Source organism: Muntiacus reevesi, chromosome 1 (assembly GCF_963930625.1).
Source record: "Muntiacus reevesi chromosome 1, mMunRee1.1, whole genome shotgun sequence".
NCBI lineage: Eukaryota > Metazoa > Chordata > Mammalia > Artiodactyla > Cervidae > Muntiacus > Muntiacus reevesi.
The window spans coordinates 152,326,055-152,345,575 of NC_089249.1; the positions used below are offsets into that span (position 1 = coordinate 152,326,055).

Sequence of the window (19,521 nt, forward strand, 5' to 3'; positions counted from 1 at the left end):
AGATAAACTCAATCCTGTCTTCCCACCTCTAAGACTTGGATGAAGATTGCCAATCCTTGATTTTCAATAAAGTGCCTACAAGCAGCTGGAGATTGTTCTGTAAGATTCCAAAGTGCTTTCAAAGTAAACAAGAGGGTGACATCATCTAGACTCTCAGCAGTCTTTTGTTTTACTATTGCTAGAAGTTCCTAAAAAAGAAAAAAAGAGAATTTAGATACTCTGGTGACTGACTCATATATTTCCAATATAAGGAAAGCAATGGTTAAGAAAAGCTTTAGAATCAAACCAAGGTTCTAAACCCAGTTTGACCACTTAATAGCTTTGGTTCCTACCTTCTCTCTGTAAAATGAGTTACACCTATTTCCTAGGGTTTTTGTGAGGTTCAAAGGAAAAAAAGTATTAAAGTTTAACAATCACTTAATCTAGTTTGTCGTGCTTGTTAATAAGCCTCATAATCAAAAACATATTAGCTATTCCATTATTCATGTATTAAGAGTATCTAGTCAACACCTTTTGGAAGGCAGGCACATACTCAAGTAAGAGAGACAGATTTAAAAAGAAAAGATAATTGGTTTTTCTCAACTAAATAAAAGAATTTTAAAATTTGGTAAATGCTCTGAAGGAAACACATAAAAGAATTTTTTTTAATTTTTTTTATTTATTTATTTTTATTTTTCAGTGGGTTTTGTCATACATTGATATGAATCAGCCATAGAGTTACACTTATTCCCCATCCCGATCCCCCCTCCCACCTCCCTCTCCACCCGATTCCTCTAAGAATTTTCTTTAGAAAAGGTGTGAGAAACCTCCAAAGGTAACAGCAGCCTTCCCAAAGTGTGATGGGCCTTTCCCTCCCCTATCCCTGGCACCAGCCATCTAGGGAGGGGCTGCTGCACCGCATCACACCTCTCTGCACGCAGCGACACAGACCCCACTGGTCCATGCCTGCCGCCTATCCACTGCACAGGTGGGCAGGCTAGAGCTCCGCTCCGGGGACACTCGCACCTGGGCCACCTCTTCAGTCACGAGCTGATCAGTGAAGTCAGTATGGGCTGAACCCACAGCGCCCCGCCTCAGACAGCAATCCCAGGGATGGGCGTGTGGTCTCCACTGTTTGTGCACCTTGTTTCACCCCACCCAGAGTTACAACATGCTGGACTGATCTGGCAGTTCTTCAGACCTGGCCGCTTTCTGATGTCGCATTGTTCTGCTCAGTGTAGAGGCAGCAAGGCAGGTACAAGCGATAGCAGCGCTGCTCAGCCATCAGTTGGCACAACATGGGCCCCTCTTCTAAAGAGAGCAACTGCCAACCCGTGACCATTAGTGATCCTGATCAGCCACTGGTCAGTGCCAAGTGAGCCCCTCTCCCCTCCTGTATATAAAAGGAGTCCAAATCTTACCTCAGTTAAGATTGGGTAAGATGGGTTTGGTTCTTTTAAAAACAATTTTCTTAATATTTATTTATTTTGCAATATCAACTCTTAGCATGCACGACCTTTGTTGCACTATGAGGGCTCTTTCATTGAGGCACAAGGACCTTCTAAGTGGTGCCAGGCCTCAGTGGTAGGCATACCGCTGGCTTAATTGCTCCATGGCATGTGGGATCTTAGTTCCCCAAGCAGGGATTGAACCCACTTCCTCTGCGTTGCAAGGCAGATTCTTAACCACTGGACCACCTGAGGCAAGATAGTTTCTGAGACACTAGTCTGCCATCTTCTTGGTTGGCTAGTTATCTGATTAAAATCATTATTTCCTATTCCATCAACTCAGCTCCTGACTGGCCTGTTGTGTGGCAAACAGAATAAGCTTGTGCTTGCGCTCAGTAACACATACAAAGGTAATATCTAAACTGAGACCAGAAGAAAAAGAGGATAAGGCAGCTAAGCAAGGAATGAGGACACAGGGAATTGGGAGGAGCAGCACGGGGAGATATCCTAGAGGAAAAAACGTCTGTTCTATGCCACTAAGCAGGTTAGCATGGCTAGAGGATAACACTATTATAATCGTATGTCCTAACAGCTTGAAGAAACTACTTTAACAGATTCCAAAATACCATTTCATATTAGAATATTTCTAGATCAAAGTTAAGCTAGTATTCATGCTTTCTTTCAAACATGCTAGACTATCATGTAAAAGGAAAGAGACAGCCATTTCCACAAAGGACCTGGTATCAGACCCTTTGTTCTTGAGGTCAGGTCATGGTGAGGTAAGGCATTTCTGTAAATCTCCACCAACAAATATTATTCTCTGTCCTGACAAGAAAGGGTTAGGTCCCCAGGCAAAAATTTCACCCTTTGAGGTCCAGATCCTGGCTGAAGAGGCAGACCTCAGTTCCAACTCCCTCAGGGCCATGTCCCCAGACCCTGTCCGGCCATCATCACTGAGGAAGCAGGCGCCCAACTGGCCTTCAGGTTCCTCAGGGCACCTGTATGGTGGGGGCCAGGTACCACCAACGGCATCCTATGCTGACTGCCACTGCCATTAGGTCAAGAGGTAGAGACGGGGAGAGGTTCACCGCTGCCTCAGGGCCTGGGCGAAGGTAAGTGGGTGGCCTTGGCGAGGGTTCTAGAGCCCTGCAGGACACAGCCCCCAGCCTGTTCCCTGAGCCTCCCAGCTCACCCAAGGGCCCAAGCCCGGGTGAGCTGGAGGTCCCCAGGGAGAAGACCCCAACCCACCTCTTACCTCACTCTCTCCCTGATGACCACCACTCCACTGACTGTTTGCTGAATGGGCCCATTAACAGTCACTCATTGACAGTTGGTTGCTTGTGGGAGGGGCCTGGTGCCAACCAATGGTTGAGCAGGACCACTAATGGTCACTCATTGACAGTTGGTTGCCTGTGGGAGGGACCTGGTGCCAACCAACGGTTGAGCAGGACCACTAATGGTCACTCATTGACAGTTGGTTGCCTGTGGGAGGGACCTGGTGTCAACCAACGGTTGAGCAGGACCATTAATGGTCACTCATTGACAATTGGTTGCCTGTGGGAGGGCCTGGTGCCAACCAACGGTTGAGCAGGACCATTAATGGTCACTCATTGACAGTTGGTTGCCTGTGGGAGGGACCTGGTGCCAACCAACGGCTGAGCAGGACCATTAATGGTCACTCATTGACAGCTGGCTGCTAGTGGGAGGGCCCATTGCAGCACCAATCAATGGCTGGTAACAGGGTGCACAGTAAGAGTACACAGTGATGGCCACGTGCTAAGATCTGTGCTTGGCAGTGCTCTGTTATAATTCCACCTCAAATATTTTATACAGCCAGAGAGAATATATCTAGAGAATTCACAAAAATAAAGCTACAGAACCAAAAGTGTAACACAGCATGGCTGTGCACAGCCTTTAGCATGCAGCCAGTGCTGCAGCCATTAGCCCCCACTTTCCCCCTTACCAGACAATGGTTACCAAAAGACTATTAATGGTTGCTCAGCCATGGGTTGGTGGTGAAGTGGGCCCCTCCCTAAACTCAGCAGCTGTCAGTGACTGACCATTAGTGATCCTGCTCAGTTACTGGTCGGCAGGGCAATAGGCCCTTCCCACAAGCAAGCAACTGCCGATGAGCGGCCATTCAACCAATGGTAGGCAGAGTGGTGGCCGTCCTGTGCAGAGTGAGGTAAGAGGTGGATCTCTGCCTCCTCCCTGGAGCCTCCAGCCCACCCAGCCATGGATCACTGGGGGGCCCAGAGAACACGCTGAGGCATGTGTCCTACAGGGACACAGAACCCTTGCCAAGGCCACACACTGGCAGAGCCAGGCCCTGAGGTGGTAATGACTCTCTCCCCCATCCCTGCCTCTGTGACCTAAAAGCAGTGGCAGTCTGTATAGGATGCAGTTTGTGGGACCTGGCCCCTACCACTTGGACAGCCTGAGGAGCCTGAAGAAGGGCTGGCTCCAGGGCACCTGGCTCCCTAAGAGATGACAACTGGGCAGGGTCTAGAGACCTGGCCCTGAGGGAGATGCCAACTGAGATGCACCTTTTCAGACAGGCCTGGACACTGGCAAGAGAACCCAGACTGGGTGCTGGATGAATGCTTTGTGTCAGGGTAACTGACCCCTGCAGGGACCCCCACCTCATAGCTAGGACTTGGATCTTGGAGGGTGAAATTTTTCCCTAGGGACCTTGCCCTTTCTTGTAAAACAGAATAACATTTGTTGGTGGAGATTTACAGAAACATCGCTACCTCACCATGACCTGACCTCAAGAACAAAGGATCTGACACCAAGAAGTTTGCAACAACTAACCACGAAGAAGTGATGCTTTTGAACTGTGGTGCTGGAGAAGACTCTTGAGAGTCCCTTGGACTGCAAGGAGATCAAACCAGTCAATCCTAAAGGAAATCAGTCCTGAATATGCATTGGAAGGACTAATGCTAAAGTTGAAGCTCCAATACTCTGGCCACCTGATGCGAAGAACTGACTCACTAGAAAAGACACTGATGCTGGGAAAGATGGAAGGCAGGAGGAGAAGGGGGTGACAGAGGATGAGATGGTTAGATGGCATCACTGAATTAATGGACATGACCCTGAGCAAGCTCCGTGTGTGGTGACGGACAGGAAGCCTGGCGTGCTGCAGTTCATGGGGTCACAAAGAGTTGGACACAACTGAAGGCACTGAACTGAACTGAACTGATAGCAGCAGAATCAGGAGGTAACATCTAAAATAGATAAATCAAGGAACTGCAGTACTTCCTTGGTGGTACAGTGCTCAAGAATCCACCTTCTAATGCAAGGGACATGGATTCAATCTCTGGTGGTGGTGGAGAGGCGTGAGTACACTAAGATCTCCCATGCCATGGAGCAACTAAGCCTGCACACTGCAAATAGACAGCCCAAGTGCTCTAGAACCTGAATGCCACAACTCCTGAGGCTGAACTCCATAACAAGAGAAGCCCCCACATGCCACAACTAGAGAATGCTCACACTGCAACAAAGACAGCACAGCTGAAGTTATAAGCATTTTATTTAGAAATATGGAGATAAATGCCAGAAGAAACAGCTATTTAAAAGTAGAGAATAGCTTCTTCTAGGTAGTAGGTCCTACAGATTGTTCATTTTATAAGACTTTTAAACTGTTTTTAATTTTTTAAACTTACTTTTATTTTAAAAAAAGTTCTAAAAGTGATAACTTACCTTAACTGCCATGAAAACCTCCTCTTTAAGTTGTGCAGTTTGCTCAGGTGAGAGCTAGAAACAAAAAGGCAGAGAGTGAAATGTTTCAAACTCCATCAATGCTCCACTAAGACTAGGGAAAGAGAAGTCTTGCATCTAGCAACCACATACCTGCAGGGCGAGAATAGAGATTATGCTCACTGCCATGGCTTGCATCTTGGGGTTTTCATGCTTACAGAGCCATCTCATAACAAACTTGGCAGCATCGAACCTAAAAAACAGTATTTTTCCTCACAATAAACTTTGTAAACTATACATGAGAAGTTAAGATATCACTCAGCCTCCCCAGCAAATCTGTTTAAAAATAGTTGTGGATTTGTAAAGACTCAGCTATGAAAACCAGGAGTATTTGGCAAAAAGAAGAGAAGAAAAGAGAGTGTGCAAAAAAGAAGAGCAAGGCTTCCCTGATGGCTCAGTGGTAAAGAATCCACCTGCCAATGTAGAAGACACAGGTCTGATCCCTGATCCAGGAGATCTGACATGCTGCAGAGCAACCAAGCACGTGCTCTAGAGCCATGCTCTACAACAAGAACAGCCACCACAGGGCTGCCCATGCACAAGTAGAAAGCAATCCCCACTCTCTGAAACTAGAGGAAAGCCTGTGCAGCAATGAAGACCCAGCACAGACAAAAATAAACAAAATTATTAAAAAAAAAAAAAAGTAGAACACAACATTCAAAAATGGACAGAAGTTAAAAAGACGACTTTTTTTAGCACTCAGTTTCTACTGTAATAAAAAGGGCAATACATTCCCCAAGAAATAGTAATTTGTAAAACAGCTTGCAGACAGTGCTAAAACACCACAGCAAACAATAAATCACTTTATTCATGGCTTTCACTCAGCTCCAACTGATGCTATACAGGAAGAAAGACTGAGTTGAGAATGAAGAAGCTAACCTTCCCCACTGTATGTTTGAGAGTCAACTCTCATTGTAAGTATACACTTTCAATGGATTTGAGAATAGCAAAGCCTACAACCTTACACCTATAAATCATGGACTCTGTCCATATCAGACTGTGCTTATTTTTCCTGTTGGCAGCAACTATTACTAACGTTTTGAAACAAGATTACAATGGCCTCCAAGGAAATTCTTCTGGAATCTCAACTGATAACTTTTTTAAAAAAATCATTATCAATAAAATAATAACAAAAAGAATGACTAATATTTAGGATAGCCTGCACTCATATGCTAGGTACTGTGATAAGTACCTTACAAACATTCTAAAAGTCAGTATTTACAAATGAGGAACTTATGCACAAGGATAATGGAAGAGCTAGAACCTGATTCGATATTTAACCCTCTAGAACCCACGTTCTTATCACTCACTGCCCTGAAATGGACTCACACTTTGGGAGACAACATTTATAACTACAGTACTTCTGAACAGAACATTCTCACCAAACGCTTTATCCCAGCCTCAATCAGACCCCTGCTAGGCTAATAACCAAAAGACAACAAAGCTCAGAGTAATACTGGTCAACACCCCAAAATCAGATCATCCAATTTTATACTTGCCTATTGAATGGAACATCCACAAGAATCCTGGAATTGGTTAAGGAGAGAAGACAATTCTTCTGTAACTTTAAGGGAATAAAGAAAAATAATTATGAGCAAATGTATACCCATTCTAAACAAAGGTTCTAAGCATTTGGAAGGTTCAAAGCTTTTCTTTTTGAAAACCCACTGTACACCTAGTCCTTTCCAAGTTCTTCATTCAATCTTACTATTTTTTTAATAGTTTTTTAAATTTATTTTTTATTCAAGTATAGTTGGTTTACAACGTTATTAGTTTCTGGTATCAATATTACTATTAAACTCTAACATTCACCTTTGCCTAAAGAGTAATCGTTCTCTTTTCTGGCAAAGAGGGAGTCTCCCTTCCCCCTGAAGCCTAGAAGGGTCTATGTGGAAAGCTGCCTGCCTGTGTGTCAATCTAAATCTATTCCTGGAAGCCTGGCCCATCTAATGAATGACTATGTCTGAACCAGATCTCATAACTAACTCTGTGACAGAGCTTCTACTTTCTACCTATGACTAGTAGGAATTGAACTAGGAGAGAGAAACAGACTTCTAGGAAAGCTATAGGAATAAAAAATTATAACAACTCTTTGAAAGACCATGAGTAGGCCAGTGGCATGTACAGCCATGCCAGCAGTATAGTGTACGAGGCAGGGGTAGCAAACCTGAAATGCCAACAGGAACTAGGCAGTAACATAAACAAGTGAAGAAGGAAGAGTGCAAAATAGGGCGGCGGGAGGAATTTTGGCAAACTGGACAATTCAGGCCCTTTAATGGGGGCAGTTGTTAATCGTCTCCAACTAATGATGGCCATGTAGGAATTCAGACTGAATTGAGAAGGATCATCCAATTTTTCAAGAGAAAGTGAAAATACAGATTTATTATAAGTGAAGAAAGATCATGTTATTCTATTTTTAATAGATTGATTCCCATTTTAAGTATATATTTCAATCAGATCTGACACATTTGTATATATTATGTATAAATTTACCCACTATCACAATCAACATAAAAAATACTTCCATTACCCCGAAAAGTTCCACTGTGACACTTGCCACTCCATTCCCAACTTGCAAATTTCAACCCCAGAAAATCATACTGTCATTACATATTATTGTTCTAAGATTTCACATAAAGTCATATGGTCATGTTTAGCTTATTTTGCTCAGCATAAAATGTTTTTTGAGATTCATTCATGTGGCATGTATCAATACTTCACTTCTTTTTATCACCAAGTAGTATTTCCTTATATGAATATATCATAATTGGTTTATCTATTCACCTGTTTTCAGGTGACATTAAGTTTTCAGTTTGGGGGGATAATGAATAAAGACATTATGAGCATTTGTGTGCTATTATATGGCTACATAATTTCATTTCTCCGAGTGAAATAACTGTGTAGTATGAAAGGTATATGTCTAACTTTCAAAGAAATTACCAGACTATTGGATTGGTTTTTTCATTTTTCATTCTTAACATCAACATAGGAGAATTTCAGTTTCTCTACACTTTTGTCAACACCTGACACTGTCACTTTTTAAACTTCAACCAATCTAGGAGGTGTATAGTGTTATCTATGTGTGCTGTGAGGCTGTGATGTGTACTCAGTAGTGTCTGACTCTTTGAAGTCCCATGGACTGTAGCCTGCCAGGCTCCTCTGTCCATGGAGTTTTCCAGGCAAGAATACTGGAGTGGGTTGCCATTTCCTACTCCAGGGGATCTTCCCGACCCAGGGATTGAACTCATGTCTCTTGCATTTCCTGCACTGGTAGGTGGCTTCCTTATCACTAGTGCCACCTGGGAAGCCCATCTAAGTGTACAGTGGTATCCAAATGTACTTTTAATTTGCATTTCCCTGACAGACAAAGATACTGAGCATCTTTTCAAGTGCTCATTTGTCACCTGCACTATCTTCTTTCATGGAGTGTTTGTTCAAACCTTCTGCCTTCTTAAAAAATTGGTTTGTTTATCTTGTGTTACCTATTTAATAGTTCTTTACATTCAGGACAAAAGTCCTCTGTCATATATATAAAGTGAACACGTTCCTCAGTCCTGGATTATCTTTTCATCTTTTAATGTCTCTCTGTGTGTTTGACCAGAAGCTTCTAATTTGATGAATTCTAATTTATTATTTTTCTTTTTGAAATATGCTTTTTGTATCCTAAGAAAACTTTGCCTACTCTGGTGTTTTCTTCTAGTTTTATGGCTTTTATATTTGGACCTATGACTTAGCTTTTATATTTAGATCTATGACTCAATTCAATTTAATTTTCACACATGTTGCTAAGCCTATAGGATATACCAAAGTGTTAACAGTAGATGTTTCTGGATAGCTATTTTCTGATAAATGCGAAATTTTTAAACCATATTACTTATCTATATTTCTTATTTTTTCTACAGTAATCATGCATTTATTTTTCCCCCTTCCTCCCCTCCCTCCTTCTCTCTCTCAGGATGAAAAATCAGAACTAAATAAAACATATTTTTCATTTATTTGTCCTCAAGTAAGAAGCACAATCAAATATTAAAATCAAATTACCTGCTGGTAATGGGGGAAAGTGTGCAAAGCCTTGAAAAGTAGACAGGTAACCTCCGACAACAGACGCACAGGCATCCCCCTGGCCAGGCCCTGGCGTGTTAAGTTGAGGGCACAAGCGCTGGCTGTGAATTGCACTGGCAAATCCAATGGATGATTCCTCATTCCTACAGCCACAAGCTGTAGATGAATTTAAGTGGCATATGACAACGTTAGCATTCTTTACACAGTCTTATTTTCGTGTTATCAAAAATACTTGCTTACCAGGACAAAAAGTAACAGATTTTTTTCCCATCCTCACCATTTATTTTTTAGGAAACCAGCAATACCTTCTAACCCAAACGCAGTCATTAATTTGTTGTGTGACTTTAGGTAACTCACTTCCTTTCTCTGGACCTCTGTTTCCTCATCTGTGATTTCACAATCATTTATTGAGCCTCATTCCCTCCAAGGCATTATGATAAGCACTATAGGGGATATAAACAGGAATCACTTATGTCCTACTCCTTAGCATAAAGCCTTATGAAAGAAATAAGGCATGTAAACAAGTAACATTGTAAGAGATGCCAAAAGATGAAACTGGAAAAAAAAAAAAAGCACCAAAAAAGAGGTATAAATAAAGTGCTGCCTAAGGTGGTCATACAGCAAGCAATCATTTCTGGTATGGAAGTCAAAAGTTTCATTCAGAGAACACATTTAGGCAGGGTCTGGATAGGATCTGGGTAGGAAACAGAGGTGGGGGTGGGATGGAAAGGTAATTAGTAGGGAAGGGAAACGTGATAAAGAAAAACACAGAGTGGACAAAAAATGGGATGAATCCACCAAAAGAGGAAGAAATTTGAATTTGTAAAGGGATAAAACCTAACATTAGGGAGCTGCCTGGTGGACTAGTGGTTAGGATTCTGTGTTTTCACTGCCATGGCCCAGGTTCAATTCCTGGTTGGAGAACTGAGATCCCACCAGCCATGAGGCATGGCCACAAAACAAACAAAAAACCTAACATTAGAAAGGTAACCGTTAACAGAACACATGTTGTATAGACCTAGAAACAAATTTAAAATGAAGGTGTTATACCAAGTGTATACCATACCTGCTCCAACATTCAGGGACAACATGATCTGTTTTGTCTATCAAATAGGGATAATGATCCCTCCCCTCCTCAGAGACCAGTCTGCTGATATACAAATGAGCCCTGAGTTTATGAACCACTGGAAGACCAGAGCCCCTTACTTTGAAACCTACATGAACTCAGAGCCAGTATACGCTGCTCCTATGGAAATTGCTTTTTTCTATATTACTAAACTGCTCTTACGATTTCATGTAATTGCCATCATCTGAAATATAAATACATAGAAAGTAAAACAAACATGATTTTCAATTAAAAAAAAATCACAAAATCTCACATAGATATCAAAAGGACTTTTAGAATATCTAATTCAATTTCCTCCTTACAGATGGGAAACAAAGATCCAGAGTTTTTCCCTTTATACAGTATTGTTTTTAAGTTATGAGTAAACCTAATTCTCCATGGTACACAAATAGCCTAAAAATAGCCATAAAAATAGCCTATTTTTATGAAACTGCAGAAATTACAAATAATAAAAACAATAATTTTAAGATTTCAAATTACACTTAATTATAAATAATAGCAGTTTTCTTTCTCAAACCACTTAATTCTTCCAATTACATTTAAAACAAATTCATCCTTCTGTAAAGGAAAGCAAAGTTTGACCCTATCAATACTGGTAACTTTACTTTATTCACAAAATACTTTAAATGCTAGAATTGATTACCTTCAATTACTGGTATTTTGTTGTATTCTTATAGGGATATTGTAGTTGCTATTTTTTGAAAAAAACTTACTTAGATTTTAAAGAGTAAAGGAATAAATGAGAATGTTTATACAAAGTGAATTCATGTTTTCAGATTAAGTCCTGTTTTAGGCAATGGTTCTATCATCCCGTGCTAATATCAAATTAAAAAATCTGAACAATTGAGATTGATTAAGATGCTCAAAACATGAGATGATCTGGCAGTTTAAGCCTAACACTGCTTTTTCTCTCTCTGTGTGGGCACTGTGACTCACAATAGAATAAGACATATTAAGTAACTGTATTCAATGTGTTTAATCAGTTCAGTTCAGTTCAGTCGCTCAGTAATGTCCGACTCTTTGCAACCCCATGGACTGCAGCATGCCAGGCCTCCCTGTCCATCACCAATTCTCGGAGTTTACTCAAATTCATGTCCATTGAGTCAGTGATGCCATCCAACCATCTCATCCTCTGTTGTCCCCTTCTCCTCCTGCCCTCAATCTTTCCCAGCATCAGGGGCTTTTCCAATGAGTCAGCTCTTCACATCAGGTGGCCAAAGTTTTGGAGTTTCAGCTTCAGCATCAGTCCTTCCAATGAACACCCAGGACTGATCTCCTTTAGGATAGACTGGTTGGATCTCTTTGCAGTCCAACGAACTCTCAAGAGTTCTCCAATACCACAGTTGAAAAGCAACAATTTTTCAGTGCTCAGCTTTCTTTATAGTCTAACTCTCACATCCATACAGGACCACTGGAAAAACCATAGCCTTGACTAGATGGACCTTTGTTGGAAAAGTAATATCTCTGCTTTTTAATATGCTGTCTAAGCTGGTCATAGCTTTCCTTTCAAGGAGTAAGCGTCTTTTAATTTCATGGTTGCAGTTAATATCTGCAGTGATTTTGGAGCCCAGAAAAATAAAACCAGCCACTGTTTCCACTGTTTCCCCATCTATTTGCTATGAAGTGATGGGACTGAATGCCATGATCTTACTTTTCTGAATGTTGAGCTTTAAGCCAGCTTTAAACCACTTTTTCACTCTCCTTTCACTTTCATCAAGAGGCTCTTTAGTTCTTCTTCACTTTCTGCCATAAGGGTGGTGTTATCTGCATATCTGAGGTTATTGATACTTCTCCCAGCACTTGATTCCAGCTTGTGCTCCATCCAGCCCAGCATTTCTTATGATGTACTCTGCATATAAGTTAAATAAGCAGGATGACAATATACAGCCTTGACGTACCCCTTTTCCTATTTGGAACCAGTCTGTTGTTCCATATCCAGTTCTAACTGTTGCTTCCTAACCTGCATACAGGTTTCTCAAGAGGCAGGTCAGGTGGTCTGGTATTCCCACCTCTATAAGAATTTTCCACAGTTTGTTGTGATCCACACAGTCAAAGGCTTTGGCATGGTCAATAAAGCAGAAATAGATGTTTTTCTGGAACATTCTTGCTTTTTCGATGATCCAGTGGATGTTGGCAATTTGATCTCTGGTTCCCCTGCCTTTTCTAAAACCAGCTTGAACATCTGGAAGTTCATGGTTCACGTACTGTTGAAGCCTCGCTTGGAGAATTGTGAGCATTATTTTACTATCGTGTGAGATGAGTGCAATTGTGCAGTAATTTGAGCATTCTTTGGCACTGTCTTTCTTAGGGACTGGAATGAAAACTAACCTTTTCCAGTCCTGTGGCCACTGCTGAGTTTTCCAAATTTTACACAACTTTAATTGAATCAAGTAATAAGTAGTTATAAAAATTACATTTCTGAGTTGTAGTTACCTTTAAAATAGCAGGCATGGTTACTTGCGTTGAAAATGTCTCTGTGAAAAGCCTGTAGAGGGCTTCCTTCACAAAACATGATCTATTCCTGTAGCAGCTCAGCGCTTCTGAAATCTGGCTTATATTGGCTCCTCCAGCAACCTAGAAAACAAAGATGTTACCAACAGGTTTCACCTTCCACCTACAAGGAAGGTTTTTTTTAGAGTGTGTCAAGTGTTTGAAACAATAAACATTCACTTAAGTGTTTCAAGAGCTTTACAATGTTGATCTCATTCAGTAATTCTAGTAGGTAAATGTTCTCCTCAACCTCATTTTTACATGGTGGCTCCAGAGAGGTGATGTACATTGCTAAATATAACAAACTAATTAAGCAGTGGAGACAGACTCAAATACCATCTCCCTACAGCTGTGTTACAGTTGAGACCTCAACTGAATAATCCATAGCATGTAAATTCTTAAACAACCAATAACCATGAACGTATGTTCCTAAGTACTCAAATAAAATAGACAAAAAAAGATAGGGAAAAAAAAAAACATAAAATAAATAAGATGAAAAAGGAGTTGAACTTTTATAGAACTAGTTAGTTCATTAATATTAAAATAATTCTTGCTACCACTCAAGTACAACCCTGAAAACACGTTGGAAGGACAGATGCTAAAGCTGAAGCTCCAGCATTTTGGTCATCTGATAAAAACAGCCAACTTACTGAAAAAGCCCCTGATGCTGGGAAAGATTGAGGGCAGAAGGAGAAGAGGTGTCAGAAGATAAGATGGCTAGATGACATCACTGATGCAATGAACATGAACTTGGGCAAACTTCAGGAGATGGAATGGTGAGGGACAGGAAGACCCAGTGTGCCACAGTTGACAGGGTTGCAAAGAATCAGACACAACTAGGCAGCTGAACAACAACCACCACTAAAGTAATAATTTCAAAAAGTCTATATATAGACTTTGGGTCTGGAGAATAATGGTAACCTTACCCAAACCATAAACTAAAAAGAAATGTTTATTTATTTAAACATTTATTTAAAAATATAAAACTAGATTTTACTCAGTTTTCAGCATTCCTGGGTAGTGAAGAAAAAGAAAAAAAAGGCGGTAAAGTTCAGGATTTCACAAAAATGAAAAGAAAAACAACCCCTTTTCCACGCCACCATGGTCAGCAGTAACAACATTCATTGAAGAAACATTACATCACTAAAGTGACAGAAGAACGCTTTTGAATTAGGACACCTGTCAATTAAATGCAAAGAAATAAAAAGATTCAAACCAATTCCATATAAAGCTACTGTAAGAATTTTTTTAAAAAGCAAATCTAGGGACTTCCTTGGTGGTCCAATGGCTAAGACTCCACCATCCCAATGAAGGGGGCCTGGGATCAACCCCTGGTCAGGAAATTAGAGCCACAACTAAAGATCCCACATGCCTCAAAGACTGCATGTGCCACAACTAAGACCTGGCACAGCTTTATATATTAAAGCAAAACTACACATTTCAGCTAAGAAAAATTCTTCTCATAAATAAAAAACAAATCTTACTTTAAACTGAATTAAATGTTAATAAGCATTATTGTATGTGAAAAAAATACATTCAACAAAAAGGTGAAACAGGGATGATTAAATTCAGGAAAAGAAAAGATCAAGTCATCTCAAACATAAAAACTAAGTACACAGTATCCAAGGAATAATAGAATTGATTAAAATTTAGTAAGGAGAAGAAATGCAAGAAACAAAGAAGATAAAGAAATTTTAAAAGAAAGAAGTTAAAAGGATCTAAGGTTGAGTGCTGATATAGAAAAGAAGATACAACACACATATACATGAAGTTCCTGGGGAAGAAATGAACTAATTTTTAAAATTACTACCAACAAAAACTTTCCAGAAATTAAAAAAAGACCTAAATCAACACACTGAAAGAACTCCCACCAACCACCTGGGAAAACTGGTCCAAATCAAGTCCAAGACATATCACAGCATAAAGATTAAATTTAATGATAAAGAAAAGCCACCTTCAGGGCCTTCTTATAAAAAGATCAAATTATTAATATGAATAGAAATCTACTATAATTACCAATGACATTATTCAAGATGTCCCTATTCTTTTTTTGCACTTGATAAAATACTCAGAGGAATGCTAATATGTGTCACTATGATTGTATTTTTCTTTTCCCTTAGATCTGTTCTGATTTTTGCTCTATGTATCTGTGTTTCTTTGTTGTTAGGTGTCTAACGGTTTATGCTATCTATCTTTGTGAATTGTACATTTTATCATTAAAAATATTCATCTCTTTCATTTAAAAATAATTAAAAGATAAAAACAAATTAGAGAATTAGATTGTCATCAGACTTAACAAGCAACACACAAAGTAATGTAACAGTGGCCAAGCATGTTCAAGAAATAAGGAAAGAAAAGGGGGCTCCCCTGGTAGCCCAGTGGTCAAGAATCTGCCTAGCAATGCAGGGGACACCAGTTCAATCCCTGGTCCAGGAAGATCCCACATACCACAGGTCAATTAAGCCCATGTGTCACAACTACTGACCCCACACACCCAGAGCCCATGCTCCACAACAAGAGAAGCCACGATGACAAGAAGCCCACAAACCACAACTAGAGAGGAGGCCCCACTCACCACAGCTAGAGAAAGCCTGTGGGTAGCAACAGAGATCCAGCACAATACAAATTTAATAAATAAAAATTTTAAAAAGGGTAAATAAAGGAGTTTATATCCATGCTTGCAACTTCTAGAGGATGTTTCAACAGTAAACTGTGGCTCGTTTCCATCAATTTCAGCTCTTTCCACAACAGCTGTTCATGTCCCATCTCACTCCCCAGCCACCAGCACATGCTCCTAGAGCTGCCTGCACTTAGCCTGTGAGAGTCCAGGTGGGGAAAAGGACCCTCCAAATATCAGGGATCTGTGCTCTGACTGCTTCTGATAACAGGTTCAAAAAGGTGGGCAGCCAATGCCATTGCACCCTCACCAGCCAACTGTTCAAAGCCCTTCTCCCACCAGCTAAAATGACTTCGAGGAAATTTCAAGGGCTGCCCCTTCACTGTTTTCTTTTTCCCCTTTTAGAAGACAGACATTAATGACTATGACATTCAAAACAACTACACATACAGAGAAAATCCCAAAGTTACTGCACATACCCAGGGAAAGGCTCATAAAAGACCTAGAGATCTTAAAATTTATACTTCAGGCTGATCCTCAACACAGACCCCAAACACAAAAACAATAACACAGACACCAAACCTTGGGAAGGGAAAAGAATCTGATTTCTAGAGTTGTCATATTATCAGTTTCAAATGCCCAGTTTTCAACAACAAAAATCACAAAGTATATAAAGAAATAGGAAAGTATGGCCCATTCAAATGGAAAAAATTAACATCAAAAGACACTGTCCCTGTAACAGAACTGATAGCAGGTCAACTCAAACAAGACTTTAAAACATCAACCTTAAAGATGTTCAAAAAAAAGGAAAATTAGATAAAGTTAAGAAAAAGAACAAAAGAGAAAACTCAAGAGAGATTAAAAAAAAAAAAAAACCTTAAAAAGAATCAAAAAAATTCTGGAGCTGAAAGGTATAACTGAAATAAAAATTCACTTGAGTTTTTCAAGGCAGATTTGAGCAGGAAGATGAAAAAAATCAACACACTTGAAGACAGGACAAAGGAAATTGTGTCAGAGGAACAGAAAACAAAAAGACTGAATACAAAGGAGCAGAGTCTCAGGACCCTGTGGAATACCATTAGGCAGGCCAACATACACTGTAGGAATCTTAGAAGAGACTAAAGTAGCAAAGAATATTGGGGGGAAAATGGCTGCAAATGTCCCAAATTTGACGAAAGACATGCATATAAACATCCAAGAAATTCAAGAATTCCACGCAGGATCAACTCAAGAAGACTCACAGTAAGACATGTTATAATCAAATTTTCAAGGCCAAAGACAAAGATTATAAGAAGCAGCAAGAAAGAAGCAAATCATCACATACAAAGGATCCTCAGTAAGACCTGCAGACTTCTCATCAAAAACTTAGAAGCCAGAAGACAATGGGTTGATATGTTCAAAGTATTAAAAGAGAAAAACTGTCAACCAAGAATCTTATACCCTGAAAAACTGTCCTTCAAAAGTGAGGGTGACAGCCAGAATGACTATCATCGAAAATTCCACAAACAACAAATGCTGGAGAGGGTATGGAGAGAAGGGAACCCTCCTACACTGTTGGTGGGAATTCAAACTGGTACAGCCACTGTGGAGAACAGTAGGGAAGTTCCTTAAAAAACTAAAACCAGAGCTACCATATGACCTTGAAATCCCACTCTTGGGCATATATCCAGAGAAAAACAAGATCCAAAAGAATACATGCAACCCAATGTTCACTGCAGCACGGTTTGCAATAGCCAAAACACGGAAGCAACCTAAATGTCTATTGACAGAAGAAGAGATAAACATGTGGTGCATAAATACAATGGAATATTATTCTGTCGTTAAAAAAGAATGAAATAATATCATTTGCAGCAACACAGACAGACTTAGAGTGTCATACTGAGTGAAGTCAGCCAGACAGAGAAGGAGAAATATCAAATGACATCCCTTAAATGTAGAATCTAAAAAGAAATGATACAAGTGAACTTACTTACAAAATAAAAAGAGACTCATAGACTTAAAGAATGAAATTATGGTTGCTAGGGGAGAAGGATAGGCAGATGCGATAGCTAAGGAGTTTGGGATGGACATGTACACATTGCAATATTTAAAATGGATAAACAACAAGGACTTAACTATACAGCACATGAAACTCTGCTCAATGTTATGTGGCAGCCTGAATGGGAAGGGAGTTTGGGGTAGAATGGATATATGTATATTTATGGCTGAGTCCCTTTGCTATTCACCTGAAACTATCACAACACTGTTTACATTTCCATGTAAAGAAAAGCCAAGGAAGTTCATTACCACTAAACTTGCCCCATGAAAAACACTAAAGGAAGTCCTGCAAGGCGAAATGAAGAACACCACACAGTAACAAGAAGCCATGTGAAGAAATAAAGATCTCAACAAAGGTAAATACATTAACAATTACAAAAGCCAGTGGTATTTTTTAAGTGGTCGGTAACTACACTTTTTTCCAACATGATTTAATAAACAAATAGTTCTTTCAAAAGATCATTATTCATCTAAAAACTAGTATTATTATAAATTTGGTTTATAATTCCAAATTTTGTTTTCTACATAACTTGTGATGAACACACAAAAAAGAATTATTTTGTGCTCTGGGGCAGACAATGTATAATATAATTTGGGAACATCAATTAAAAGGAGCACGGACAGAGATCTAAAGGAACAGCTTTTGTTTGTTATTGAAATTAAGCTAGTATAAATTCACATTAGAGTGTCATAAGGTTAGGATGTCAAATGTAACCTCAAATGATAACCACAAAGAAAACAGCTACAGAATACACAAAAAATGAAACAAGAATAATACCAACCAAAAAAAATAATCAAAAAAGTCAGCTGAACAAAGAAAACAGTAATGAAGGAAATGAGGAATAAAAAAAAAGTTGTAAAACATAGAAACTAATAAGCAAAGTGACAGAAGTCCTTCCTAATCAGTAACTATTTTAAATGCAAAAAGATCAAACAAACTAAACCCAAAGCAGGCAGAAGGATGGAAATAATCATTATTAAAGCAAAGAGCAAAAAAATAGAGAATATAAAAATAGTAAGAAAATCAATGAAACAAAAAATTGGTTCTTTGAACACATCACCAAAATTGACAAATGGATGGACTAGGGGTTAAAACAACGAAACTAAGAAAAAAAGAAAGGACTCAAAATACTAAAATCTGAAACGAAACAGAAGACATTACCACCAATTCAACAGGAAAAAAAAAAGAATTATAAGAATATTATGAAAAATTACATCCCAATAAACTTAATAACCTAGATGAAATGGGCAAATTTCTAGACATATAAGACCTAACAAGACTAAATCATGAAGACACTGAAAACTGACATAGGAAATTGGATCAATAATCAAAAACTTCCCCCAAAACTAAAGCCCTAGATCTAATGGGTTCACTAGTAAATTTTACAAAACACTTGAGGAAGAATTAATGTTAAAATGTTTAGGTTTAACAACTGGAGATGGAACATTTCCTAACTCATTCTATGAAGCCTGCATTACCTTGATACCAAAGCCAAAGATGCTGTACAAGAAAAGGAAACTAGAGTTTAACAGTCCTTACAGAGATGAAAAGATCCTCAAAAAAATACAGGCAAACCAAACTCAGCCAAATAAAAGAATTATATACCATGACCAGGGCTTCCTTGGTAGCTCAGCTGGTAAAGAATCTGCCTGCAATGCAGGAGACTCCAGTTCAATTCCTGGGTCAGGAAGATCCCCTGGAGAAGGGATAGGCTACCCACTCCAGTATTCTTGGGCTTCCCTGTGGCTCAGATGGCAAAGAATCTGCCTGCAATGTGGGAGATGAAGGTTTGATCCCTAGGTTGGGAAGATCCCATGGAGGAGGGCATGGAACCCACTCCAGTATTCTTGCCTGGAGAACCCCCAGGGACAGAGGAGCCTGGTGGGCTACAGTCCATGGGATTGCAGAGTCAGACAAGACCGAGTGACTAAGCACAGCACCATGACCAAGCAGGATTCATTCCCAGAATGCAATGCTCAACATACCATGGTATACTAAAAAT

The 19,521-nt window shown here is 39.7% G+C and overlaps 1 protein-coding gene across 1 annotated transcript in view; it reads right to left on the minus strand.

Annotated features, from left to right (window-relative positions):
* Positions 1–19,521, minus strand: part of ZYG11A (zyg-11 family member A, cell cycle regulator) — a 56,975-nt gene that overhangs the window by 8,559 nt on the left and 28,895 nt on the right. The window contains exons 4-9 of the mRNA XM_065929006.1: positions 12,808–12,948; positions 9,228–9,404; positions 6,686–6,750; positions 5,280–5,379; positions 5,130–5,183; positions 27–188 (exon numbers count right to left, since the gene is read on the minus strand). Of these exons, the coding sequence (XP_065785078.1) occupies positions 27–188; positions 5,130–5,183; positions 5,280–5,379; positions 6,686–6,750; positions 9,228–9,404; positions 12,808–12,948 (699 nt within the window). The remainder of the gene's footprint in view (positions 1–26; positions 189–5,129; positions 5,184–5,279; positions 5,380–6,685; positions 6,751–9,227; positions 9,405–12,807; positions 12,949–19,521) is intronic.